The sequence below is a fragment of the Dermochelys coriacea genome, chromosome 1, assembly GCF_009764565.3.
Source record: "Dermochelys coriacea isolate rDerCor1 chromosome 1, rDerCor1.pri.v4, whole genome shotgun sequence".
NCBI classification, from domain to species: Eukaryota; Metazoa; Chordata; order Testudines; family Dermochelyidae; genus Dermochelys; species Dermochelys coriacea.
In genome coordinates this window covers 229,141,222-229,169,209 of record NC_050068.2, presented here as the reverse complement: position 1 = coordinate 229,169,209, position 27,988 = coordinate 229,141,222, and the positions used below count along the sequence as shown (strand labels likewise).

The following is a 27,988-nucleotide window of genomic DNA, read 5'->3' as shown; positions in this document are numbered from 1 at the left end:
TGTGTTTTTTCTCTCTTCTTTGCTCCTTATTGTTCTTCTCTCACATATCATCGTTTTTTTGGGAATGGGGTTTGTGGGTTTTTTGTTTTTGTTTTTTACCTCTCTTCCTTCCTCTTCTTCCACCCAAACTGTTTCTCCTCAATTTTTTTTCTCTTCCTGTTTCCCCTACTTTTCTCTCCTGTCCTCTCCCTTTCCCACATCTTTACCTGCTGCTTTTCCCCTCTCCTGCGCTGCTGACGTTGGCAGATCCTCTCTCCAGTCTTGCAAGCGCACTCTGTGCTGTACTTTTCCCTGGCAGCCTTCGGAATGTACTTCTCTCCTGCACTTCCTCTATGTTATCATAGCAAAAGGACAGGAAGAGCAAAGAGAGAAGCTCTCTCTGTTGTGCATCTGAGAAGGGGGAATACCAAGCCCATGAGCAATAAGCTTGAAGTTTGCAAAGGGGAAGAATGGGGAGGGTGGAAGACAGCCTATCTTTATGGTGGACTGTAACTGTTGATACACTCTTCCCTTCCTTGCTCAGATGAAAATGTACCACATTCCAGCACAGTGAGAGGGGATGCAGGAAGGTTTGGCACACAAAGCAGGAGTTTAAGTCCTGCTCACTGCATAGCAAGTCATTGCAGAGATTCTAGATATGGTGGGTCCAGAACCTCACATGAAATATACAATTTAGACTTAAATCCCCACTCTGGACCCTGGTTAGTAATGTTCCTGGTAGAAACTCACTAGAAATTGTTAAAGCTGTGACATGGCATCTAACGTGGAGTATTTTTCAAAGTTATTTGTGAGATATCAGGTCTGAGACACAAGAACTCTGCAGTCTATGATAAATTATAGATCAGGGAGGGAAGGGGGTTCTTTTTTTTTTTCCCCCTCCAGAGAGAAGTTTAAAAATATCAGTGATTAAAATACTGTAATGGCTAAGGTTTCTTGAAGTCTATTGTATGATGCTATTCAAGGGAACTGGATCTGTATTTTTTAAATTTGATTTTATTTTTTATTCTTTTGAGTTCACAGATCAGAACACACTTTCTTCCATTCATAGGAAACTGGGAGGTAGCACTAAACCAACCTTAAGAATCTCTCCTTTTCTTCCACAGATGTTGTTAACTTGGATCTGAAGTCTACCCTCAGGGTTTTGTACAACCTGTTCACAAAATACAAGAATGTTGAGTGATCCTGGAAGCTGCTGAGATGTTAATCCTCACAACCTTCATAGGAAAAAAAAAAAGGGGGGGGGGGGACAAAACACCTTCTATGTTCCCATTGTGCCTTACACTATATTCCATGCTGCATAATGGCATTCTTTCTTCTGTTCACATTATCGCCATGTAACTCTTTGCATGACATGCCCACTGAAAATACTTTGTGTATTTTATGTTAGCTCCCTTTTGAAATATCATTTTTACATCTTTGCTCCGAGTTCCTGGCGGGTCTGTTTGCTAGGGTCAACCAGCTTTCTTGTTCTGTTGATAAAGAAATCTACTACTAGCTACTTCGATAAACAGGAAAAACTTGAACCCTTCTTGATGGGGCAATGCCTTTATATACTTTCTTTTGTAAACTATTTGGTTACCATTGGTGGTGAAGATATGCTAGGCTTGAGTGTTAGAAATACAACGTTGCATTGTAATGTATTTAGAAACTGCACAGTTTCCATTAAATAAGGTTTGTGTGTGTTACTGTATTTGTTTCCAAGGACACCACCTGAAACTGTACATAAGAACCCCTGAGGGCTTTTGCTACTTATCATGTTAACCTCATACTACCCAGTATTATTTCCACTTGATGTTTACACACAGTTAGACTAGAAATGGAATTATTGCCCAATCCGGTCATAGCTGCTTTTCTCTCCCTCCTTTTGTGCTGAGGAGGGAGCTGTAGCCACACTTGAAATGTGCAGTCTGGATCAGCTCAGTCAAGAGCTGGTCAAGGATGGATGGGCTGGATTTATGCATTCTTTTTAACCCTTTGTGGAATGAACAGGGGGAATCACAGTTTGATTGCTTAGAGGTGCAAGGTTGACCTTTACTTTCATGTTGAAAAGCTCAAGTACCTGCTCCTGCTCTCATTGAAGTTAATGGCAGTTACAGCATTACAGAGCCCAAAGTCTGTAAACAGAACTACAGTTTTTTGTCTTGAAAATTAAATGAAGCAAGGTCATTTTTCAGTAAGATTTTGCCTCTGTTTCCTGGGTTATTCTGGACAAGGCCATGTAATGTACACCAGTATCAAACACACTGGACTGCACTGAATTTGGAACAGTTTAGAGGTGCAAACCCAGGGCTGAAAATAACATAAGTTTCCTTTCAGTGATGCTGTGATGAGTTGACTTCATCCCATCATCCCCAATGATACTTTGCTACTGCTATGAACTCAGGACCCAGTGCTGTAATCCTTAGGCAAAACTCCCATTGAGGTCAGTGGGAGAAAAGACTATACCCTTTGAATGTATCTACCTTGTCACGAGACACTGTTACAGCACTTGATGGTCTTCACCTGATTGTGCAGACATATCTGCGTGTCTAATGATGCAATAGGTATAGTTAAAAAGGCAAGGCTAGGATGTGGTTTGTGTGAGCAGGTTATGGGCAGGGCTATTGAAAGAAATAGTATTATAATGCTAAAGTAAGTTATTTGTGGGCTCTGTATTTTATAGCATTCCTTCCCTTAGAATGTGGAGGAGAGATTCAAAACCACTATCTTATTGCGTTCTATTTATCACATTAGTCACATTTTATGGTCTGCCAGGTTTTATGTAAAGCATTTAACAGAGCGGCCTATCAAGGAAGACAGTGTTACTGCATTATCTGGGCCAAGTTCAGTCTTGTTGTAAGCAGAGGCCCATCTGATTGACTACAAATGAAATGCATCTGCTTACACCAGGACTGAATCTACCCTTCAGCATTAAAGACCAAGAGGAAATGCATGTCCCCTTACTGTGCTATGTGAACTGTGGTGTAATTGTACAGAAGAGTCTTCTGTTCATTAACATTTTTGTCTCAGCTTGATACTTTAACAGTGACTTGCAAAAGGAGAAAACACTTATTTTTTGTTTCTTTATGAGGTATAAAAGTGGCCTAAGGGGGCTAGTGTCCAAAAAAAATAATAATAAAAAAAAAGCGGGAGGAGGTTTCTGCTTGTTTCCATTCGAAACAGCTCATATCTACCATGGGAGATGCTATGGTGACTGAAGAACTAGTGAGTTAGATTGTAAGGGCTAGATTCACAAAGGAATTTAGGTGAGTAACTGGGCACCTAAATCCAAAATGTAGATCCTCAACTCCCCTGCTCAGCTGCTGCCTAGTCCTCTAGGTCCCTAAACTCCTGCTTAACCTCAAATATTGGATATGAAGCGGAAGAGCTTCAACAGGAGAGAGTGAGAGCGCCACCCCAGAAAACACCATAACCCATCAATTAGGGCTAGTTGGGAGACCTGAGTTCGAGTCCCCACTCCAAGTCAGGTGATTTGAACTGAAGTTGGTTTTGCACATCTCATATGAGTGCTCTAACCACTGGACTATTAATAGTCCTTATATGAGTACTCCAGTGAACAGGGGACTGCAGGTTTGGGACCTTCAGTTTATATGCCATGGACAAATGGCCAACAGGATGCTTTTAACTTAAGAAGGGTTTCCCCAAAAGCAAATAGTTTTAAAACACAATCATCTTGATATAGCTCCCCACCAACTAATATTGTTTATTTCATTCCTAGTTTATCACATACCTAATATGTGGGTTGTAATTAGGGTGACCAGATGTCCTGATTTTATAGGGAAAGTCTGGATATTTGGGGTTTTTTCTTATATAAGCTCCTATTACCCCCCCCCCCCCCCGTCCCGATTTTTCACACTTGCTATCTAGTCACTCTAGTTCTAATGGGCTAATATGTTTTGGGTTTAAAACTTAAAAAATAGGTGTCCCCCCGTCAGTGCTAAAGAACAGGATGGCTAATATTTTGTTCGTATTGCTGGAAATTTTGAATTCTGCCTTCTAGTGTAGAGTTAGTTGGGTAGGAAAGGCCAGGGAATTCTGAGGCTTGTTGCATAGTTCTTGAACACTGCATGCCCAACATTCAAGCTTCCACATTTATATATGGTTAATGAGATAGGCTGTATAGGCAGCCAATGTAATGTGCCTTGTAGATTCACCATCAGAACTGTGGATTCAGTTCCAGCCAGTTGTCATACAACTTGTTCTATGGCTCAGAAGAGGCCTGAGCAATGGTCAGCTATGTCTTAATGTTTCACAAGACTGCAAAGCAACAAAAAAGAGTTTACATCAATGTAAAAACGTAGAGCTTTCTTTTTTCCCCTAATAGAAACCCAATGCTTTGTGTATTAATGTATTTTAAGAATCTTTTCTACTAATTTTTAACCATGTTCACTCTGGATTTCTGTTCCTAAAAAAAAACAAACCAACCCACACAAAAAACCAACCTTGCAGATGAGATACTGCACTTGTCATACTGTGGACAAGTCTGTCTTAGTGAGAGTGTAACAGTAGTGTACTGTAAGCAAATTACAATGCAATCCTATTTTCTAAAATCACAGCAGGAGTGTTATGGAACTTAATGCATGGTTTGTGACAACTGTATTTATTCTAATAAACAAATAATGATTACATAGCTTTCTTGCTCTTATTTGGCCTGCTTAATGGATGAAGTTCTAATAAAAGGAAGGACTTGAATGAAGAATGCATTTAATGAAGACCAAGAAGCCAATGAGATATTGGTCTGCATAGGCCTTAGAAAACAGAGCCGGGACGTGACAGTCTGTCTCTCTGACACTGGTAGAGCAGCATATGAAGGGGTCCACTTACTGTGGGTGTGCCTCTCTCTGCCTGGGTTGGGAATTAGCTTTTGCCCCATATGGTGGCCCCTGCAATCAGTTGCTTTCTCTCCATCCTCCCTCCCACCGCCATTACTTGGAGTGCTTCCTCTTAATGATTCAGTCCTTCGGCCAGTCACTATATAGCCTTCCCCAACCTTTCTGGGGCAATGACGTCCCCCCAGACAAGCTGTCCATATGTCCTCCCAGGCAGTCTTCTATTCCAACTCCAGCTCTGTGCCACTTTGCCAGTGGCTGGGAGGGGAACCCAGGCCTGCCTGTTACTCTGGGTTCCAGCCCAGGGACCCTTTGACTGCTGTTGCAGTCCTTGGACTCCTTCCTACCCACCTCTCCATCTCCTTGCCTTTCTCTGGGTTTACCCCCAGCTTCCTCCATTCCCCAGGGCCACTTCACCTCCTACGCCTCTTGTAAGACTCCCTAGTCCAGGGCAGGACACCAGGGCTTACTTGCCCCCTGGAGCTCCTCCCCCTGGCCAACACCTTTTTACTCTAGGCAGCAACTGCAGATACACTGCCTGCAACCCTTTCCTGTGCTTACTTCCTGGCTTTATAGTGTTGTCCCAATCCCCGCCTCCCAGTTCTGCTTCATCTGCCATTAGGCCCTATCCAGCCCTGGGTCCCCTCCAGGTGCAGTATCTAAGGTTAATTGACCCCTTCTGATCCATATTAACCAGTTCAGGGCTTGTGTGGGGTGGACATGCCATCACACGCCACTTAGACTATTGTACTTAGATCAGGGCATCTTATCAGTAGAAAGCGATTGGGGGGGAATGGAGAACAGCAACAAAAATGACTGTGAATGCATCAGTTAGTGACGGGAAGGCTTTAGACAACAAATCTCAGTCAGTGTGGTTGAGTGATGAATGAGTATATGTGGGAGGGGATGGCAATCAGCTATTGTTATCTGATGGGGATGTCTGGTGAGGAAGGAGAGGAATTGAGTAGTGCTTAGGGGCTATAACTTGAAGTAAGAATGTGAAATTTTTAAAAAAAGAAAAATTTAGCCTAAATATGGTGGTTTATGATATCAGAGTGAACCCCATTAGACTGTGAAATAATCTCCCAAGGGAAGTGGGGGAAGGAAACCTTACTGCTTATGATGCTTAAAACTAAATTGGACTAACCACTTGAATTTACTTCAGGGAATCATCATGCATTAGTAACTGGATGGATATGACCTAGTAGGCTTTCCCCATTAGTATGCCCATTACAATATTTTAAAATGTTAATTAGACTAGGGGGAAATCTAAATATTATATCCTGAAGAGCAGTTTTGCTGCTTTGTCTTCAGAAAGAAAAGTATTTAATCACCTGAATGGTAGGTGCTACTGTATATTTCTTGAGAGAGATGCAGTGTCTTGTGCAGTATGACCACAATTTTCCTGTCAGTAAAATACCAGGGGGTTGTTGCGGCTGGCAGGGGGGTGAGGAGGCGAGCGGTGAGTGGGGGTGGGGTAAGAGGAGGTGAACGCAGGTGAGGGACTGAGGAGGGAAGCAGGAAGCAAGCGGTGGGCGGGGGGGTGAGGAGGCGAGTGGCGGGCCCATGGCCAGTGGGTGGATTCCCCCTTTTGGGGATGGTAGCCCCTGACTCCATCTCTTCTGCCCGCACACCCCCCCTGTGGCTGGAGCCACAAGCCCGAAGCCCCGAGTGCCTCCCCCCATCAGCCAGAGGAGCCCCGGGCTGGCCGAAGCCCTGAGACGCTCCCAACACACACACATGCCCGGAGCAGCCCCGGGCCAGCCGCAGCCCTGCCCACCCCTCCCCAGACCCAAGTCACCCAGATATGTTTTTCATTATTATTTGGACTATTATGTCAAAGCATTTTTAAATTTACTTCAGAATTGTTGTACAGACAACCACTTTTACCAAAAAAAGCAAAACAAACAATAAAAAAGACAAGAACGTGCAAAGCACCTTATTTGCATTTCTATTCTGTTAGGTCCAGTAAAGAATAGAGATAATTGTGCATTAATTTTATTATTGAGTTTCCCAAAAAAAAAAAAACAATCCAAAACCTTCCATAAATAAATTACAATGATTTAGATGTATATATGTGCATCTTACTTTATTAACTTTAGGAAAAAGAAATAATTTTAGGAAAAAGGTATCTGTGTGGCCACCAGCAAGAGTTGCTGGCCTCACTCTGAGGCCATCAAAAAAGTTGTTGCGAGAACCCCTGGTTTAGATGCACGTTTACGGCAGTTATTATAGATGCTAGCAGAGACCATACTTGCTGACATTAGGGCTCTGAACAGAATTGTGGTTTCATTTTTAAAATGTAACATAAGAACTTTGCCTCTTGATAATCTTCAAGCTGCTTTGATGGAAGGCAGCAATTTCAACACAAAGCTGCCCAAAACTTTATCCTATTCCAGGTTTCATACTCCTTTCCCATGACCTTGCCTTGAATACACCCCTTGAGGAACACTTGGAGAATTATTAAAGGCAACATGGTGTCAGTTCTTTTATGTAAAATGTTCATATGCAAATTGATTATATTGGCTAAACGTGGCATAACGTCATCTCTTTCCTGTTGCTACCAAGCAAACCTCTTGAAAACCGCAGTGCAAAATGAGGAAGTAAGGGACTGTTCTAAACTGAGTGCAAAGAACTAGTCTTTCTTTTTGTTTGTTGCCTACTTTTCTCATCGTGGTATTCTAATGGCAGCAGTATAAAATTAGGTTGAATCCTGACACATGTAGTTTTTATTTTTTCAGACTAGAAAGCCTTTTCTTTGGTACTAATTTTGAGCTTATTTGGAATACCACTTTTGGCTTTTTCCAACAGGAAATAAATCAATTCAAACTTCTTGGTGTCCTCATCTGCAAAAGTAAGTGTTTCGTGTATATTCTATGGTAGATTATAATTATGGTAGCATTATGAGCAGAAAAACATACGTAATAGCTCAATGAAATTTGGGGAACCAGATTGTGAAGGGATAATAGATGAAAAGTTAGGTGATTTGAACTATTAATACAAAATGATTATTTTGCCATCCAGAACCGTCTTATCTGCTGTTTTCAGCAAGTAAGGAACTGTTGCATTGCAGCTTATAATATACTAGCAACTCTTGACATACCTGAAAACTTATTCACTGACTACCCCTAGCAGAATGCAGAAAATAAATAGCTTCTGCCTTTCTCAAGATCTCAGAAAATTTAGGATATTGTCTCAGTAATTGAGAACACAGAACCAAATGATACCATTTTACTCAGAGTCAAGTGTAAGGCCAATATGATTTAAAAATTCCAATACACAATATTGTTGCAATCAATATTCTAGCAATTGTTTTATTCCAAGTGGTGTGCTCCATGTATCAGTAAATAATGCATGCATGGATGCAAGGCCGGAGAAAATAGCCTGATAGAAAAAGAAGTGAAAAGAAAAATAGAAAAGAGAGTCTGCAGAGCCCCATTGCAGCGGGCCTGCATGATAAACTCCAATCTTAATACTTCTCCCAGCGCAATTAAGGAACTGCAATAGAAAAAGGATTCCAAACACATTCACGTTCCCCCATGATGTTAGTGCAATATATAAACCTTTAGCAGGCAGTTTTCTGGGCTATGTACAGACATCCTGGGGGGTGGTTTGGAACTGAAAATTATTGTACCAAGTTTTTGAGCATTTAACTGGAGCAGGGATGGCCAAACTTACTGACCCACTGGGCCACATATGATGATCTTCAGAAGTTCGAGAGCTGGGAGTGCCTGATGGGGCTTGAGGCTTCAGCCCTGCGGGGCATGCCTTCTGGAGTTCCTGCCCTGCAGTGAGGTGGTGGGGCAAGGGAATTCTGCCCCATGGCAGGTGCCTCCAATGGGGCAGAAGCCCTGAGACCCCCCCCTCGCTGTTGGGCAGAAGCCCCTAAACCCAGCCCCTCTCTGCAGGGCAGAAGCTGAATGGGGGGGGGGGGAAGAGTGGTGGGCTTCACGAGCTGCACTTTAACTGTAAAAGAGCCACATGTGGCTCGCAAGTTGCAGTTTGGCCACCCCTGTCCTAGAGTGTAACTTGGAGCCTGATCCAGAATCCACCTTAATGATGATAACTAACAATCCTATGACATGCTGAGGCCCTCCATTCTCAGCTGCTGAGCAGGTTATTGGGTTGAGCCCTAAGGGTATATTTATGTACGCTGCCACCAATTTTTAATTTAAGGCCTGTTTTTGCGTGGTTCTAAGTACTTCCTGTGATATGCTGAGATCTCCAACTCCTGTAGCAGTAGGTGCTCAGCATCTTGCCAGCTTAAGCCATACGTTTGTATGAGATCCCCAAGTCTTTTCAGCTTGCCAAAACAGTTCCTTAATAAATCAGAGGAGTCAACGTTCCCAGGAGGCAGGCAGGCAGGCCCCCCAACATTCTGAACCCAGGTTGGCTTAGGAGGTGAGAAAGTGGCAAAAATGGGCACTGTACAGAGTAGCAGATAGTCCCTGAAGTTAAAAGCTTACAACCCAATAGACAAGGCAGAGACAGGGAGTGGAAAAGGGTAGAACACACAAGCAGAGTGCACAGTACGATAGTGGCAAATGTCATGTTAGTGCTGTGATTCCCCCCCTCCCCACTCCTTTTTGTGGGTGGAAGGAAGTATGCTAAATGGAAAGAAAAGTGAAGAGGGAGGGGACACGGAAGTGAAGGAGGTGAGGGAGACAGGACAGGGGTGAAGATGAGGGTAAGAAGGGCAGATGGGGTGACGCTGAGGTGAAGAGCCTGTGAGGGAGAAGGCTGCAGCAAATTCTGATCTACAGTCTAGGTTTCCACTGGGCTAGACATGCACTGCTGGGTCACTTGCCTGACACTACACACCATTTTATTGTAATATAAGGGCTTGAAACAACCCCACATCAATATTCTCTCTAGAATTAACAGGAGATTTCTCAGTATGCATACTGTATCAGCCAAGATGGCCACCGTCAAGCCATTGATTTAATATTACAATGTCATACCTACTGAATCTAGTCCCTTTATAGCCTTAAAGTGCTTCATGAATAATTAGGGCACAACGGTGGCTCACCCTACATGCTCATGCAGCGGAGTAAAGGGCTGTCGGGCACATCCTCACTCTTCTGGGTGGTTTAGTCAATATGGTGGGCCCCAACTCAGTGGGGAGAGCAGCCTGCATTGGGCCCTTCCACCTTCCTGTGCAGATGGACAAGCAAGGGCAAGGAATGGGCGGAGCCTTGAATGTAGTTGTAGCATCGCTGAGCTAGTGCAGAGAGGGAAGTAACTGACACCTGCTATCAGATGAGAGCAGATTACTTCCCTCACAGGAGCAAGGCTGGGGGAGTAGAAATCGAATGGTGACTGTTACTGAGTCACAAGTCAGGTTCTAGTCTGAGCCTGGGCTGGCACAGCAACCTGATGCACCTTACTAGGGGCTGTGAGGAAACCACTCAGCGGCAGGCGTTACTCTGCTCAGGTCACAGATGGGGAAACTGAGATGCCAAGGTACAAACTCCCAAAGGTGGTGTCTGATTTTGGGGGCCTCCCCAATATCCCATGTGTGTTTTTAGTTACCAACTTTTTATTAGAGAGAAGCAGAATTGTTGACAGTCCAAGTTATTTTCAGCCATAAGTATTAAAGGAAGGGTGACTGATATCAAAGGTAAGGGGAACAGCAACACTGAGGCAATATAGGGTATGAATTACAATAAGTGTACACACATCTAAGAGTTCCAAGAAAGATTTTTAAAGGCAAAAGTGGCAGTTGGACACCTAACCCCCATTGACTTTCAAGTTAGGTATCTAATTGCCACTAGTGCATATGAAAATCTTCCACTATATTAATTACATTTTTCATTTTTCTCGTTCCAGAGTTCCTCAAATAGTTCAGTTGTTACTCTGACGTAGGCAGTAAAAGGCTCCATTTCTTATAATTATTTCATTCTTGCCAACTGCATTTCTAGAGCTGGCATTTGATTTTGCAACCATAATGATGAAATACAATCTTTCCAGCGGTTTTGTGCATTTAGTGTCTATTGTGTTTGTGTTGTGTAAGATCGATGTGTGAAAATATCTATTCATAGTTTTCTGCTAGTATTGTCTCGCCAAGCATATTTTTTAAATGGAAATATCGAAGTCTGTACTAAAACACAACACATGCACTTTCCTTACACTGGAGCCCTGATAAAAATGTGAGAGAGATTCTAAGGGGACCCTCCCAATGCTGTCTGGAGTTTTAAGCTGTCAGAGCAAGAAACTATACCTTAGAGATCTTCCATGTCAGATGTGCAATACTATTTGCAGTGGTTCTCTCACCTATTGATTATTCTGCTTTCCTGTTCTCACAATGTGAATGTTTAACAAGGGGTGCCTCACTTTCCTTTAAATTTACTTCTTCCCCTATGTTTTTGAGACTTGGAACTTTTTTTAATAAGAGGGAAATGTTTCCTCTTCATAATAAAACCTAGCTCTTATACAGCACTTTTCATCCGTAGGACTCAAAATGCTTTACAAAGGAGGTCAGTGTCATTATCCCCATTTTACAGATGGGGAAACTGAGGCACAGGGAGGGTAGTGACTTGCCCAAGGTCACCCGGCAGGTCTATGGCAGTGCTGAGTCCACATACAGTACTCTATCCATTAGGCCATAGGAACATAGCATTAATAATACCGGACAGATTATTTATCCATGATATCTGATATTCTGCCTCTAACAATAGCTAAGATTTGATGCTTCAATGGAAGGTGAACTGTGGCCCTTACTTCCAGAATGCACCTGATTAACTATACAATGCTGTTCCCCTTCCTGCCCTTTGTCTGTTTACATTGTAAGGGGCAGAAACTGGCTCTTAATCTGTGTTTGTACAGAGTTTAGCATGATGTAGACCAATCTCAGACTATTGTAATACAAATAATGAGCAATAATAATTATAAATGGCTGGTGGTGATGCAAGTTGTAGTCCTTTCTGACCCCTGCAGATGATAATTTTGTACACTGATGTATAAGATTTTAATATCCCTATTTTGAGCTTGCATTCTGTAATTACAAATGTTATTATCCAACTCCTTAAAATCCAGTTACAGTATGTGACATGATTTCTTGGTGCAGTGAATTTAAATTTACTTGCACAAATATAGTGTAATAAATTAATCTGTTGTTCTTATATTATAGGACAAAGTAAAGAGAGACTGCTTGGTTTTTAACTATACTCTTCAAAATCTTAGTCTCCTTTAGCTCTTTACCATTCCTGACTAAGCAAGCCTAGCTTTCTCAGCCTTTATATTACATATAAAAAATCCTATGTTAAAAGAATGTTAAGGTTGCAAAGTCAAGCATTCTAATGTTAGGAAATTCTAGGATTACTTTTGTGTATACAAACTTATCCTGCTCTCCCTGATATGTTTAAATTTTTGAAAGATACAATTCCAGGTGATATAGGGGAATGTTTTCTAGTGGTTATAGACCCTTCTGCCTCTGTGCCCCAACCTGTTTTTGTCCCTCTTTGTTCCTATCCAATTCGCCCCCACTTTGGCATCTGCTACCCTCTCCCACTGTTCCTATCCAGTTTTGAAAATCCCTTCCATAGTCTTCTATATGTTAAGATACTTTTGGTCTGTTCTTCTTTGTGTGTTGTCATTCCCATTTTATTTCAGGACAGTAGTAGTTGGAAAGGGAAATAACGTCAAAACCTGAGCTTTTTTGAACTTCCTTCTAAAATACATACAGTCTTCTAGATCCGCTATATTCTTGGTTTATTCATCCCAAACAGTTAAGTGCTGACCATTTTTATAACTTGCACCCTGATATCTCCTGCTGAAGCATTTATCAACTGAACTGAAATAGGATTTTGCTGATCTAATTCAGATTAAGCAGAACTGAGTGGAGTTAAGACTTTTTTTTTTAATACTGTAGTGCTTTTCGTCTCCAGGAAAAAACTGATTAACTTCATTTTAATTTTAATGTTGCTTAAATATACGTTGCTGCATGTTTAAAAGTAGGTCACCCACAAACACTTGAAAAACTGCTGAAAGAAATAATTTCATTTGGTGCATATTCCCTCATTCGTACTCATTTTGGCTCTAGCTCATTTTGAATTTTTTTTTCAATTTTCTAGGAGCAAAAAATAGTACAATGGAACCAGACTTTCTCACTGCTTTTGCACAGCCCAGCGCACTTCATCATTTGCCACCTAAGAATGACGTTGTTCAAGGTATGTGTTTTATAAACCAGCAATGAAGAAAGAGAGAGGAGGGACCCAAAGAACCAAAAAAAAAAAAGTTCTCAGCACAGATGAATCTCACTTGTTTTACAACATTATTCCCAGGTTCAGTCAAGTGTAAGTAAGTAACCCTTTTGCATGGAATTTAGCCTCCAACTCTCCATAAGCGGGTTATGAAGAGTCAATGCAAGTTCCGGTTAATCCTCTAAATGAGGTTTACTATTCACAAAAGAACCAAACCAAACCAAACTGTGTTTTTGTTTGTTTATTTTTAGAAAGTGTCCCTTTGGTCTCATCAATTTGAATCCCCTGGAAAGATGATTTCTAAGAGGCAATTGTAATGATCTGATATGCCCTTTTCTCTCTCATAGGAAATCTATAGAATTACACAAGTACACTTTTTCATGGTATAATTAGCAAAATGGGGCAATATTGAACTGATGGCAGTTGTTATAGAAAACTTGCATTAGTCACATCAGAGAATTGTAATGGATATTGTTCACTTCTGTTTATAGGAGAAAAGAAGAAATTCATAAATCCTACATCCTGCAATAATGCTAAATTGAAAGAACTACAAATGGTATAATTTCTTTTACTAAATTATTATTTACACATGAACTGTTGTTTTTAAATGTTTTGTAATCAGGATCCATCATGTAAGGTACTGAGCACTCTAGCCCCAGTCCAGCAAAGTACTTAAGCAGGTTACAGGTTTCAGAGTGGTAGCCGTATTAGTCTGTATCAGCAAAAAAGACGATGAGTACTTGTGGCACCTTAGAGACTAACAAATTTATTTGGTGTGACAGGGTCAGGCCAGATGGCTACAGGAGAGTGATAGAAGGCAGATATTTTAGCCCCAGGTTAAGTAGGTCCTTTTTCCCTAGGTAAGGTAATAGGGAAGGTTCCAGAACAATCAGGAACTTTCTGGAAACAATTAAGGCAGACAGGCTGATTAGAACACCTGCAGCCAATCAAGAAGCTGCCAGAATCAATTAAGATAGGCAGGCTAATCAGGGCACCTGGGTTTAAAAAGGAGCTCACTTCAGCTTCTGTGAGGAGCTGGGAGTAAGAGGTGCAAGAAGCTAAGAGTGAGAAGGTGTACTACTGGAAAACTGAGAAGTACAAACATTATTAGACATCAGGAGGAAGGTCCTGTGGTGAGAATAAAGAAGGTGTTGCAAGGAGGCCATGGGGAAGTAGCCCAGGGAGTTGTAGCTGTCACGCAGCTGTTACAGGAGCCACTGTAGACAGCTGCAATCCACAGGGCCCTGGGATGGAACCTGGAGTAGAGGGTGGGCCCGGGTTCCCCCATCCCTCCATCCCCCCAACTCCCTACTTGTTACCGGAGGACTTGACCTGGACTGTGGGTTCCATCAGAGGGGAAGGTCTCTGGCCTGTTCCCCGATCCACAAGGTGGATCAGCAGAGACTGCGGGGATTGTTCTTATTCCTTTTCCCCATGCTGGCCAGTGATGAGGCTAACTGAGTGAATGGCAGATTTGAGCCACGAAAGTGGTCAAACTGAGGGCTGCCGTGAACCTCTGAGGCGAGCAAATCCGCCAATAAGCGCAGGACCCACCAAGGCAGAGGAGGAACTTTGTCACATTGGGCATAAGCTTTCGTGGGCTAAAACCCACTTCATCGGATGCATGCAGTGGAAAATACAGTAGGAAGATGTATATACACAGAGAACATGAAAAAATGGGTATTGCCATACGAACTGTAATGAGACTAATCAATTAAGCTATTATCAGGAGGGGGAAAAAACTTCTGTAGTGATAATCAGGATGGCCCATTTCAAGCCATTGACAAGAAGGTGTGAGTAACAGGAGGGGGAAAATTAGCATGGGGAAATAGTTTTTACTTGTGTAATGACCCATCCACTCTGAGTCTTTATTCAAGCCTAATTTAATGGTATCCAGTTTGCAAATTAATTCCAATTCTGCAGTTTCTTGTTGGAGTCTGTTTTTGAAGCTTTTTTGTTGGAGAATTGCAACTTTTAGGTCTGAAATTGAGTGACCAGGGAGCTTGAAGTGTTCTCCAACTGGTTTTTGAATGTTATAATTCTTGACGTCTGATTTGTGTCTATTTATTCTTTTGCACAGAGATTGTTCGGTTTGGCCAATGTACATGGCAGAGGGGCATTGCTGGCACATGATGGCATATATCACATTGGTAGATGCGCAGGCAAACGAGCCTCTGATAGCGTGGCTGATGTGATTAGGCCCTATGATGGTGTCCCCTGAATAGATATGTGGACAGAGTTGGCAACGGGCTTTGTTGCAAGGATAGGTTCCTGGGTTAGTGTTTTTGTTGTGTGGTATGTGGTTGCTGGTGAGTATTTGCTTCAGGTTGGGGGGCTGTCTGTAAGCGAGGACTGGCCTGTCTCCCAAGATCTGTGAGAGTGAGGGATCATCCTTCAGGATAGGTTGTATATCCTTGATTATGCACTGGAGAGGTTTTAGTTGGGGGCTGAAGGTGATGGCTAGTGGTCTTCTGTTATTTTCTTTGTTGGGCCTGTCCTGTAGTAGGTGACTTCTGGGTACTCTTCTGGCTCTGTCAATCTGTTTCTTCACTTCAGCAGGTGGGTACTGTAGTTGTAAGAATGCTTGATAGAGATCTTGTAGGTGTTTGTCTCTATCTGAGGGATTGGAGCAAATGCGGTTGTACCGTAGAGCTTGGCTGTAGACAATGGATCATGTGATGTGGTCTGGATGAAAGTTGGAGGCATGTAGGTAAGTATAGTGGTCAGTAGGTTTTTGGAACAGGGTGGTGTTTATGTGGCCATCACTTATTAGCACCGTAGTGTCCAGGAAGTGGATCTCTTGTGTGGACTGCTCCAGGCTGAGATTGATGGTGGGAAGGAAATTGTTGAAATCGTTGAAATCATGGTGGAATTCCTCAAGGGCTTCTTTTCCATGGGTCCAGATGATGAAGATGTCATCAATGTAGCGTAAGTAGAGTAGTGTTGTTAGGGGACGAGAGCTGAGGAAGCGTTGTTCTAAGTCAACCATAAAAATGTTGGCATACTGTGAGACCGTGCGGATACCCATAGCAGTGCCGCTGACTTGAAGGTATATATTGTCCCCAAATGTGAAACAGTTATGGGTGAGGACAAAGTCACAAAGTTCAGCCACCAGGTTTGCCGTGACATTATCGGGGATAGTGTTCCTGACGGCTTGTAGTCCATCTTTGTGTGGAATGTTGGTGTCGAGGGCTTCTACATCCATAGTGGCCAGGATGGTGTTTTCTGGAAGATCACCAATGGATTGTAGTTTCCTCAGGAAGTCAGTGGTGTCTCAAAGATAGCTGGGAGTGCTGGTAACGAAGGGCCTGAGGAGGGAGTCTACATAGCCTGACAATTCTGCTGTCAGGGTACCAATGCCTGAGATGATGGGGTGTCCAGGATTTCCAGGTTTATGGATCTTGGGTAGCAGATAGAATACCCCAGGTCAGAGTTCTAGGGGTGTGTAAATGCAGATTTTTTCCTGTGCTTTTTCAGGGAGTTTCTTGAGCAAATGCTGTAGTTTCTTTTGGTAACCCTCAGTGGGATCAGAGGGTAATGGCCTGTAGAATGTGGTGTTAGAGAGCTGCTTAGCAGACTCTCATTCATATTCCGACCTATTCATGAGGACAACAGCACCTCCTTTGTCAGCCTTTTTGATTACGATGTTAGAGTTGTTTCTGAGGCTGTGGATGGCATTGTGTTCTGCATGGCTGAGGTTATGGGGCATGTGATGCTGCTTTTCCACAATTTCAGCCCGTGCACATCGGCGGAAGCAATCTATGTAGAAGTCCAGTCTGTTGTTTCGACCTTCAGGAGGAGTCCATGCAGAATCCTTCTTTTTGTAGTGTTGGTAGGAAGGTTTCTGTGGATTAGTGTGCTGTTCAGAGGTGTGTTGGAAATATTCCTTGAGTCAGAGACGTCGAAAGTAGGATTCCAGGTCACCACAGAACTGTAACATGTTCGTGGGGGTGGAGGGGCAGAAGGAGAGGCCCCGAGATAGGACAGACTCTTCTGCCAGGTTAAGAGTATAGCTGGATAGATTAACAATACAGTGGAGTCTCATCTTACACGGGGGTTAGGTTCTAAAGTCAGTGCGTAAGGCAAAAATCACTTATAGTCATAAAGAGAGAGAGAGAGAATAAAAAAGGGAGAAAGACGACTTCAACGTTGTTATACACAAACTGGAGTGCCGCAGGGTGGCCAGGAGCATTGTCTACAATCAGCAACACTTTAAAGTCAAGTCATTTCTCTTCGAGGTACCGCTTGACCTCCGGAATGAAACACTTGTGGAACCAATCCAGAAATAATGCTGCCATCACCCAAGCCTTTTTATTTGATTGCCAGAACACAGGCAGGAGATTTTTGTTCTTTGCCTTTTAGGGGATTTGCAGCCCTATAGAGCAAGCCCGGCTTTATTAAATGCCCAGCCGCATAGCCACAAAACAACACAGTCACATGGTCTTTAACTGCTTTGAAGCCAGGGGCTTGTCTTTCTGATTTTGAAGTGTAAGTGCAGTTGGGCATTTTTTTTCCAGAAGAGCCCCGTCTCATCAGCATTAAAAACTTGTTCCGGAAGATAGCCCTTTTTTTCTATGATTTTCTTTAATTGTTCATGGAAGGCTTTTGCTGCCTCTTCTCTGGCAGATGCAGCTTCTCCAGTAGTCTGCATGTTTTTGAGTTTGAAGCGGTTCCTAAAACTGTTAAGCCAACCTTGGCTGGCTTTGAATTCCTTCTCATCAGAAGGCTGTCCCTCTTCGGCGGGAGGTTTGAACAGCGACGTGTTGCCATCGATAGGCACACGTTTATGGTTCATGTCTTCCAGCCATAAGTTTAATGCCTTTTCAGTCTTCACTAAAGTCTTATCATGTACCTGGCTCGTCACCTTAGCAGTTATTGGAGCACTTGATGCCACGGCTTGACGAATTTCTCTCTCTCGAATCTTGATGGCACGGATGCTAGATTCGTTGTGGCCATATTTACGCGCCATGCTGGAGACAGACATACCATCTCTCAATAAGTCCAACACAGCCAGTTTTTCCTCCAGTGTTGGAACAGATCACTGTTTCTTCGGTTGAGCACCAGATGAAGTAGTTGGCTTGCGTTTAGGGGCCCTGTTGTAAGAAAAATACATTTCTTTAAACACTAGAATCGCACTCAGCTTGGCAAGATGCTCATTGGATCAGCGGGCAGCAATCGATCCAGCAGGGATCGATTTATCGCATCCAGTCTAGATGCGATAAATTGACCCCCGAGCGCTCTCCCATTGACTCCTGTACAGTACTCCACCACTGAGAGTTATTGTTGGTTTTTTTTTTTTTGCCATGCGCATATAGTTGAATTCGAGTAAGTTAAATGTGCATATGATGCTACTCCACTGTATTGTTGGGTGAGTTAAGGGAACCATTGTTGTGGCCCCTTGTGGCATGTAGTAGTTTAGATAATTTAGTGTCCTTTTTCCTTTGTAGAGAAGCAAAGCTTGTGTTGTAAATGGCTTGTCTAGTTTTTATAAAGTCCAGCAATGAGGAAGTTTGTGTGGAAGGTTGGCTTTTTGAGAGTATCCAGTTTTGAAAGCTCATTCTTAATCTTTCCCTGTTTGCTGTATAGGATGTTGATCAGGTGCTTCTGCAGTTTCTTTAAGTGTGTATGGCACAATCTGTCAGCATAGTCTGTGTGGTATGTAGATTGTAATGCATTTTCTACGTTCAGTCCTTTTGGTATGATGTCCATCTGTTTGTATTTGGAAAGGAAGATGACTCTTGTCAACTGTTTGAAATGGGCCATCCTGATTATCACAATAAAAGTTTTTTTTTTCTCCTGCTGATAATAACCCACTTTAATTGATTAGTCTTATTACTGTTGGTATGGCCAAAATACCCATTTTTTCATGTTCTCTGTGTGTATATATATCTTCCTACTGTATTTTCCACTGCATGCATCCAATGAAATGGGTTTTAGCTCACAAAAGCTTATGCCCAAATAAATTTGTTAGTCTCTAATGTGCCACAAGGACTCCTTGTTTTTTAAGCAGATTAATAATCCCACTGACATCAACTGGACTACGCACCGGCATAAAGGTGCTTTGCTTCCAGGTGCTTTGTTGGATCTGTGCCCAAGAGCTTAGCACTTGGCAGAATCAAGTCTCAGATGCTTAACTCAGACAAAACAAGACTTTTGCTGAGTTGTGTGAAGGGGAATGTGATTCTTGCATTTGAGGGGGTTTTTTCTTCTGGTCCATGTCCAAAGTGTCCAGCTGGATAACTTCTGAGCCCAAAATATCCAAGAGTTTCATTGTAAAGAAAAAGACAGTGTAATATTAAAGAGGATTCTAACAAACAAAAACCAAATCAAATGTTAACATTTGCTATTAGTAAAGGCTAATCCTTAAACCAACTTGGGTTTGCTGCCCTGACTGTGTGATAGGAATATAGGAATTGTCACACTACTTCAGAGCCGTGGACTGTGTAGTCTGGTATCCTTTCTCAACCAGTGGCCAATATCAGCTGCTTTAAAGAAAATTGGGCAAGCCATCTTGAAAGGAGCAATGAAGATGACTGTAGAGGACACTGGTCATGCAAATCACCATTCACATTCATAACAAAAGCCTTCAAAATTGTTGTACAGTAAATTCCATTAGGTTCTAGTTAATGTAATTGAGTAAAATGAACCCAGTTTTTAAACAGCAGCACTTATTTCACAGAGACTTTGAAAATCCCCTCCTTTGTTATATATTCAAACATAATTCAAGATGCTTTTCTCATGTGATAGCCTCCTGGATATTATCATACTGAACTTGCTGTTTGGAAGGATCAGTAAAATGGCAGCTCTCGTTGGGTAGCACACCAGTACCTTTCACAGTTACAGAGGTATTAAACCTATGACAGGTATTTTAAAAATGCCCTTTGACTGTTGGTGTGTATGTATAGCTCATATTCACAAATCCATAAACATATGTTTGTGTGTTTCTATATTATATATTTCCTAAAACCTAATGAGCTCACAATTGGTTCATGAAGGATTTAATTTTTGCAACAGGGTTTACCATTACCATATTTTAATAAACGAGAGAATTCGAGAGGTGGTATAGCAAGAAGGAATCACTAAAGACACTGAATTCATTCTTCACAAATTGCCAAAATAAAAGATTTCTTTAGCCTGTGATTGTGAAGATTCCTGTGAGCTTTGCTGTTGACCCCATTCATGGTTACAGAGCATGCAACCTGGGTTTGACTGACTAACCCAGAGGTTCTCAAACTGGGGGTTGGGACCCCTCAGGGGGTTGGGAGGTTATTACATGGGGGGTCGCGAGCGGTCAGCCTCCACCCCAAACCCCTTTTTGCCTCCAGCATTTATAATGGTGTTAAGTATATTAAATAGTGTTTTTAATTTATAAGGGGGGTTGCACTCTGAGACTTGCTATGTGAAAGGGGTCACCAGTACAAAAGTTTGAGAACCACTGGACTAACCTGTTTCCTCACTGGCCAGGGGAAGAGAGAGAATGCTTTATGTTGCTCAACATCAGCAATGCCTTCTGGCATATCCGGGAGTGGCAGGCATTGTCTTCCTTGTCTGGAGAGTTCACAGCTCTGACACAGAGCCTTTAGGGAGGCGATTATAATGGGAGACATTGGAATCTCTTCAAGGGCTGCCTTAGAGAAGCAAAGAAACTCACGTGTGGAAAATATTAAATTAGTTTCCTGATTTAATTGGGTGTTCTTATCAGGGTGGCTTTGAGGGCAAAGAAATATAAGCTGCAAGATGGGCCACCTCAGTTGCCAAGAATCTTAAACTACAGGTAAAATGTGAAGTGCTTAAAGCAAGAAGAAGTTAGTAGCAAAGTTCTGCTTCAATTATTCTTTTTTCCTTTCCCTACCTGTTCTTTTCTTCTGTATTTTCAGATACACTTCTCTGTATTGCTGCCTGGGGAGACTCTGGTAGCTTAGAGGTAAGGCAATGTTGCCTCAGCTGTAGGCTAGGGAGATGGCTGTTAAAAGATAAAACAGATGAACCAGGAAGCTTGTGATTCTATTTTCAGCAGTGCAGTTCATCAGCTTATGCCACTGCCCTCAGCTTGCCAGTTCAAACTACACTAATCCAATGCATTGTCAGAACTTGAACTCTAGGCATTAGGTGAAGAGATAACCACAGTTCACTGAGTGGAATCCTGCTGTCTCTTGGCTTTGAATATACATTACACACACTTTGAGAACTCATCAATATAGAGCAGAGAGGTTTTTTAGTTTCTTGTGAATTTTCAAACATCTCATAGGGTTTTTAAGTTTTCTTTTATACATTTTTCTTTGAGAAGCATGTCTTCAGAGTAACAATATGGACTGGAATGTTTCAGCCTGAAGAACAGTCTAATGAGGGGAAAATGGGCTTATTCAGGATTCCATTCACCCCTGGGCAGAGAAGCAGCACAAAACTGATGCACCAATTAAGCCCTCCAAGTAGGGTTTAATTGGGACAGACATGAGCATGGACCACAGAACTGGGGGCTTCCAGAACTAAAGCATGAGCTGTCATAGCTTGAGCTAGAGCCAAATAGATTCATAGATACTAAGATGTGAAGGGACCATTCTGATCATCTAGTCCGACCTCCTGCACAGCGCAGGCCACAGAATCTCACCCACCCACTCCTATGAAAAACCTCACCTATGTCTGAGCTATTGAAGTCCTCAAATCGTGGTTTAAAGACTTCAAGGAGCAGAGAAGCCTCCAGTAAGTGACCCGTGCCCCATGCTACAGAGGAAGGCGAAAAACCTCCAGGGCCTCTTCAATTTGCCTTGGAGGAAAATTCCTTCCCGACCCCAAATATGGCGATCAGCTAAACCCTGAGCATATGGGCAAGATTTACCGGCCAGATACTACAGAAAATTCTTTCCTGGGTAACTCAGATTACATCCATCTAATATCCCATCTAAGGGGATTAGTCTTATTTACCCTGAATATTTAAAGATCAATTACTTACCAAAAATCACATTTTCCCATCATACCATCTCCTCCATAAACTTATCAAGTTTAACCTTAAAGCCAGATAGATCTTTTGCCCCCACTGCTTCCCTTGGAAGGCTATTCCAAAACTTCACTCCTCTGATGGTTAGAAACCTTCGTCTAATTTCAAGTCTAAACTTCCTGGAGGCCAGTTTATACCCATTTGTTCTTGTGTCCACATTGGTGCTGAGCTGAAATAATTCCTCTCCCTCTCCTGTATTTATCCCTCTGATATATTTAGAGAGAGCAATCATATCTCCCCTCAACCTTCTTTTAGTTAGGCTAAACAAGCCAAGCTCCTTAAGTCTCCTTTCATAAGATAAGTTTTCCATTCCTCGGATCATCCTAGTAGCCCTTCTCTGTACCTGCTCCAGTTTGAATTCATCCTTTTTAAACATGGGAGACCAGAACTGCACACAGTACTCTAGGTGAGGTCTCAACAGTGCCTTGTATAATGGTACTAAAACCTCCTTATCCCTACTGGAAATGCCTCTTCTGATGTATCCCAAAACTGCATTAGCTTTTTTTACAGCCATATCACATTGGCAGCTCATAGTCATCCTATGATCAACCAATACTCCAAGGTCCTTCTCCTCTTCTGTTACTTCTAATTGATGCGTCCCCAATTTATAACTAAAATTCTTGTTATTAATCCCTAAATGCATAACCTTACACGTCTCACTATTAAATTTCATCCTATTACTATTACTCCAGTTTACAAGGTCAACCAGATCCTCCTGTATAATATCCCGATCCTTCTCTGAATTGGCAATACCTCCCAGCTTTGTATCATCTGCAAACTTTATTAGTGCACACCCACTTTTTGTGCCAAGGTCAGTAATAAAAAGATTAAATAAGATTGGTCCCAAAACCAATCCCTAAGTAACTCCACTGGTAACCTCCCTCCAACCTGACAGTTCGCCTTTCAGTAGGACTCGTTGCAGTCTCCCCTTTAACCAATTCCTTATCCACCTTTTGATATTCATATTGATCCCCATCTTCTCCAATTTAACTAATAATTCCCCATGTGGCATGGTATCAAATGCCTTACTGAAATCTAGGTAAATTAGATCCACTGCATTTCCTTTATCTAAAAAATCTGTTACTTTTTCAAAAAAGGAGATTAGGTTGGTTTGGCACGATCTACCTTTTGTAAAACCATGCTGTATTTTGTCCCATTTACCATTGACTTCAATGTCCTTAACTAATTTCTCCTTCAAAATTTTTTCCAGGACTTTGCATACTACAGATGTCAAACTAACTGGCCTGTAGTTACCTGGATCACTTTTTTTTCCTTTCTTAAAAATAGGAACCATATTAGCAATTCTCCAATCATTCGGTACTACTCCTGAGTTTACAGATTCATTAAAAATTCTTGCTAATGGGCTTGCAATTTCAGGTGCCAATTCCTTTAATATTCTTGGATGAAGATTATCTGGGCCCCCCGATTTAGTCCCATTAAGCTGATTGAGTTTCACCTCTACCTCAGATATGGTAATATCTACCTCCATATCCTCATTCCCATTTGTCATGCTACCATTATCCCCAAGATCCTCTTTAGCCTTATTAAAGACTGAGGCAAAGTATTTGTTTAGATATTGGGCCATGCCTAGATTATCTTTAACCTCCACTCCATCCTCAGTATTTAGCGGCCCCACTTCTTCTTTCTTAGTTTTGTTCTTATTTATATGGCTATAGAACCTTTTACTATTGGTTTTAATTCCCTTTGCAAGGTCCAACTCTACTCGACTTTTAGCCTGTCTCACTTTATCCCTACATGTTCTGACCTCAATTAGGTAGCTTTCCTTGCTGATCCCTCCCATCTTCCACTCCCTGTATGCTTTCTGCTTCTTCTTAATCACCTCTCTAAGATGCTTGCTCATCCAGCTTGGTCTACAACTCCTTCCTATGAATTTTTTCCCCTTTCTTGGGATACAGGCTTCCGATAGCTTCTGCAGCTTTGATTTAAAGTAATCCCAGGCCTCCTCTACCTTTAGATCCATAAGTTCTTCAGTCCAATCCACTTCCCTAACTAATTTCCTTAATTTTTGAAAGTCAACCCTTTTGAAATCAAAAACTCTAGTTGCAGATTTATTTTTGTTAATCCTTCCGTTCAGTTTGAACTGAATTAGCTCATGATCACTTGAACCAAGATTATCCCCTACAACCATTTTTTCTATGAGGAAATCTCTGTAGCTGGGCTGTAACAGACTAATATCCTCTGTGGATCAGGCACAGAAGAGGACCCATAACCACATTCACCAGAAGGTTTCACTGGCTTTCTGCACAGAATGAATTCTACCCTTTTTAGCATTTCATATTTTGAAGTGCTGAAACACATTCGATCAACCACAGCAGAGGGGACACAAATAATGTGAGCACCTCTCTTTACCACACAAAGATGTGTTCCATTACATACTGTGTGTATGCCACTTAGTGAGATGAATTGAAAATAAAGCGGATGTCGGTGAGGAGGAGAGAAAATGAAAATGGAGAGAGAAGAGAGTTGGAAAGAGAAAATAGGGGCATGTGTTGAGAGAGAGAGAGACTAAAATAAAATAAAGACAAGGAGAGACTCGATGGAGGATGAAAACAAAATAAAAGACAAAGGAGAAAGGTGCACTCTTGTGGTGGTAAAGTATTACCATTTATTTTCCCACTTTCTGTTCCAACAACAGATATATCATTGTTGACTGTTTAATTTTTCCTTGCAGCTCTTGATAGATTGGATTAACACAACCCTGAAAGAGGAACACATCATAATAAAAAGCCTGGAAGAAGACCTGTTTGATGGGCTGATACTTCATCATCTCTTGGGTAAGTCGCTTCTTTGAGCTCTGCTCCCTAATAAATCTCGCATGCTCTTCAGTGCAGAAGCTCACATATAAAATAAAAACCACACACATTAAACTGTAAGAACAGCTTTGCTTGCTGGTATCTTACTAATTATTAATGGCTCTTGCACTCAAATAGAGACGAGCACTGCACTGTGAACCATATGTGGTAATTGTAATCCTGAACAGGTGCTTGATCTACCCTTCCCTGCCAACCTTTGGAAAGTCTTTTTATTCCATTGTTTATATAGAGAGTAAAAAGGTTAACTTTGAAGTCTGAGGTTATAACACCTCCAAGAGGTGCTGATGACATTATAAACCGTGACAGTGAATATGATTTATGATATTACCATAAATACCAGCTTGAATCACCTCTACAATTTATATATTCTGACAGGGTCAGGCCAGATGGCTACAAAAGAGGGTTGTAGATAGATACATTAGTTGCAGGTTAAGTAGGTCCCTTTTCCCTGGGTAAAATAACAGGGACTATTCCAGAACATTCAGGAACTTTCTAGAACTAATTAAGGCAGGCAGGCTAATTAGGACACCTGTAGCCAATTGGGAAGCTGCTAGAATTAATGAAGGCTAATCAGGACACCTGGTTTAAAAAGACTGTCACTCCAGTTAGTGAAGTGTGTGCAAGGAGCTGAGAGTGAGAGGGCGTGTTGCTGGAGGACTGAGGAGTACAAACGCTATCTGGCATCAGGAGGAAGGTCCTGTGATGAGGATATAGAAGGTGTTGGGAGGAGGCCATGGGGAAGTAGCCCAGGGAGTTGTAGCTGTCACACAGGTATTACACAAAACACTATAGACAGCTGTGATCCACAGGCCCTGGACTGGAACCTGGAGTAGAGGGCAGGCCCGGGTTCCTCCCTTCCCCCCAACTCCCTATTGGATACAGGAGAAGTTGACTTGGACTGTGGGACCCACCAGAGGGGAAGGTCGCTGGCCTGTCCCCCGATCCACTAGTTGGACCAGCAGAGACTGTGGAGATTGTTCTCCTTCCTTTTCCCCATGCTGGCCAGTGATGAGGTTATCTGAGTGAATAGCAGATTTGAGCCACAAAAGTGACCAAACTGATGGCTACTGTGGATCTCTGAGGCGAGCAAAATCTGCCAATAAGCGCAGGACCCACTAAGGTAGAGGAGGAACTTTGTCACAATATATATTTAAAAGCCATAGTCTGAGACCTCAGGCCAGAACTTCACCTCCTGTAAATCAATGTGGCTATGTACACTTCAGTGGAGCAACATCAATTTTACACTAGTTGAAGGTTTGGCCTCTTGAATCAATGCCCAGCCTAAAGTTAAGGTCTACCATTCCCTCCATGACCATCCCTCTAACTACTGCTGTCTTAACTCTTTTCTCCACTCTAGTTTGACTGCAACTGGATTGGCCTTCACCTCCTAATCTTCTGATCAAATCTCGTAAATCATAGTGGTGCCACCAGACTCATGAATAGGATTGGTTTTCTTTTATAATTTGGGGCTGTGATGTCACAACTATGAACTAAAATTTTTCTTTTTATATGAACTGCTATGTGCTCAGCACATATACCAATCTACAGGGCAGATTCACTCAGTGGATTCCTGCAGTTTCCACTGGTAAAACTCAGGGTGTGGACCACTTGTGGCTAAAAGTCAATCTGCAGCCTGTGGTTCCAATCCTGCAATCAGAACCATGTGCGGAGCCTTATTGATGTCAGTGAGATTGTGCATGAACCCAAGGGAGTACTTGTGCACATCCAATTGCAGGCTTCGGGTCTGCATTATATAATTTATTAAATTATACTGATCACTTACATCAAGACTTTTTTGGTATTTCTGCTCTGATTTTGTATTGTCTTTACAGTGATGTTAAAACACATCAATCTTACTTTGTTTTGTTTTAACTATGCTCCATCTCAGAAAAACTAGGATCTCTCAGGCTGGATGTTGAGAAGATAGCACTGACGGGAAAAAAACAGAAATGTAAACTTGCTGTTGTTCTGGAAGCTGTGGGCCAGTGTTTACAACTAGAAGAGAGCCAGCTGAAATGGAGTGTTGATTGTATGTGGAGAAGTAAAATGCAAGGAAATTACCTCATAAAAAATACATTGTTCTGGGGTTTTACTGGGCTAAGATGATGATGCTAAAGGAAGGATGATCTTGGGGTTAAGGCATTGAAATATAGCTAGGAACTGAACCCAGTTCTCCTGTGTCTAACTGCAGACTTCCTATTTGATCCTGAACGGGTCTCTCTCATCTTTCTGTGCCTCATTCCTACAGCTATAAAATGGGACTAATCTGCCCTTCCTCACAAGCATATTTGGAGGCATATTTCATATTTTGGTTGTAAACCATTAGAATGTTCTCAGGAAGGCACAATGGAAATGCAAAGTATTATTATTAGGCTGTAATGAGTTTGCACATTACTTATAATTTGCTTTCTTTACATGAAACAGCTATCTTCCAGAAGGACTTACTGAGCACATTATATCTTCTAATTGCAATAGCAAAGCACTTCCAACCTGATCTGCCTATCCCTTCAAATATTAGTGTGGAAGTAATAATCACTGAGGTAATTATGGCTCTTTCCTTTGCTGCCATGGGGTCACAGAAATCTCACAAGAAATTAAAAAATACAGTGGAAGAAAAGTGTCGTGTATATCACTGTAAAACTTTTATACTTTTGTTTTCTGTGTAATTCACCTTTTAATTTCTAGAAATCTGTTGTTTGCAGGAGTAACCATCCATTTTGTGTTCGGTTCAGAGGTAGCGTTCTACAGAAGCTACAAACACAATGCTTTGTCATATGGAGACTTTCCTGATATGCTTTTGCTATTTCCACTTAATGTAAAATAAAAGGCATTCAGACTGAAAGCAGAGTTGCTCTTGGTAGATGGAAAATTATAACTGCTTATAACCCCAACTATTGAAAATTCATTTGTCTGCCCCCTCAAAAATCCTGAGATTGGCCTAAAAATCATGAAATTTTCTTTTAAAAATTTGGGTTTTTTATTTACTTTCTGATTGTTGTGACTTTAGGGTGCACTTGGGTCACATTTTCAAGCTTTTCTCCATACCTGTGAGGGCTAGGAACTTACCTTTTAGAATTTTATTTATTTAGGTAATGAAATGAAAACTGAGATTCTCACATAGTTACATGA

At 41.9% G+C, this 27,988-nt stretch overlaps 2 protein-coding genes and 1 long non-coding RNA gene across 8 annotated transcripts in view; 2 read left to right on the top strand and 1 right to left on the bottom strand.

Moving 5' to 3' along the window:
- Positions 1-4,630, top strand: part of PARVB (parvin beta) — a 104,973-nt gene extending 100,343 nt beyond the window's left edge. For all 6 annotated transcript variants that reach the window (XM_038397832.2, XM_043515606.1, XM_043515587.1 and 3 more), the window contains one exon: positions 1,104-4,630. In XM_038397832.2, coding sequence (XP_038253760.1) covers positions 1,104-1,180 — 77 coding nt within the window. In that variant the 3' untranslated portion in view covers positions 1,181-4,630. The remainder of the gene's footprint in view (positions 1-1,103) is intronic.
- LOC122460486 lies at positions 102-18,995 on the bottom strand. Its single transcript, XR_006281812.1, has 3 exons — positions 18,767-18,995; positions 10,505-10,510; positions 102-137 (listed from the first exon to the last, which is right to left on the bottom strand). It is a non-coding gene; the product is annotated as an uncharacterized LOC122460486 (long non-coding RNA).
- PARVG (parvin gamma) overlaps positions 7,422-27,988 on the top strand; it is a 38,956-nt gene continuing 18,389 nt past the window's right edge. The window contains exons 1-6 of the mRNA XM_038397849.2: positions 7,422-7,683; positions 12,902-12,997; positions 13,522-13,586; positions 24,718-24,820; positions 26,748-26,888; positions 27,284-27,399. Coding sequence (XP_038253777.1) covers positions 12,919-12,997; positions 13,522-13,586; positions 24,718-24,820; positions 26,748-26,888; positions 27,284-27,399 — 504 coding nt within the window. The 5' untranslated portion in view covers positions 7,422-7,683; positions 12,902-12,918. The remainder of the gene's footprint in view (positions 7,684-12,901; positions 12,998-13,521; positions 13,587-24,717; positions 24,821-26,747; positions 26,889-27,283; positions 27,400-27,988) is intronic.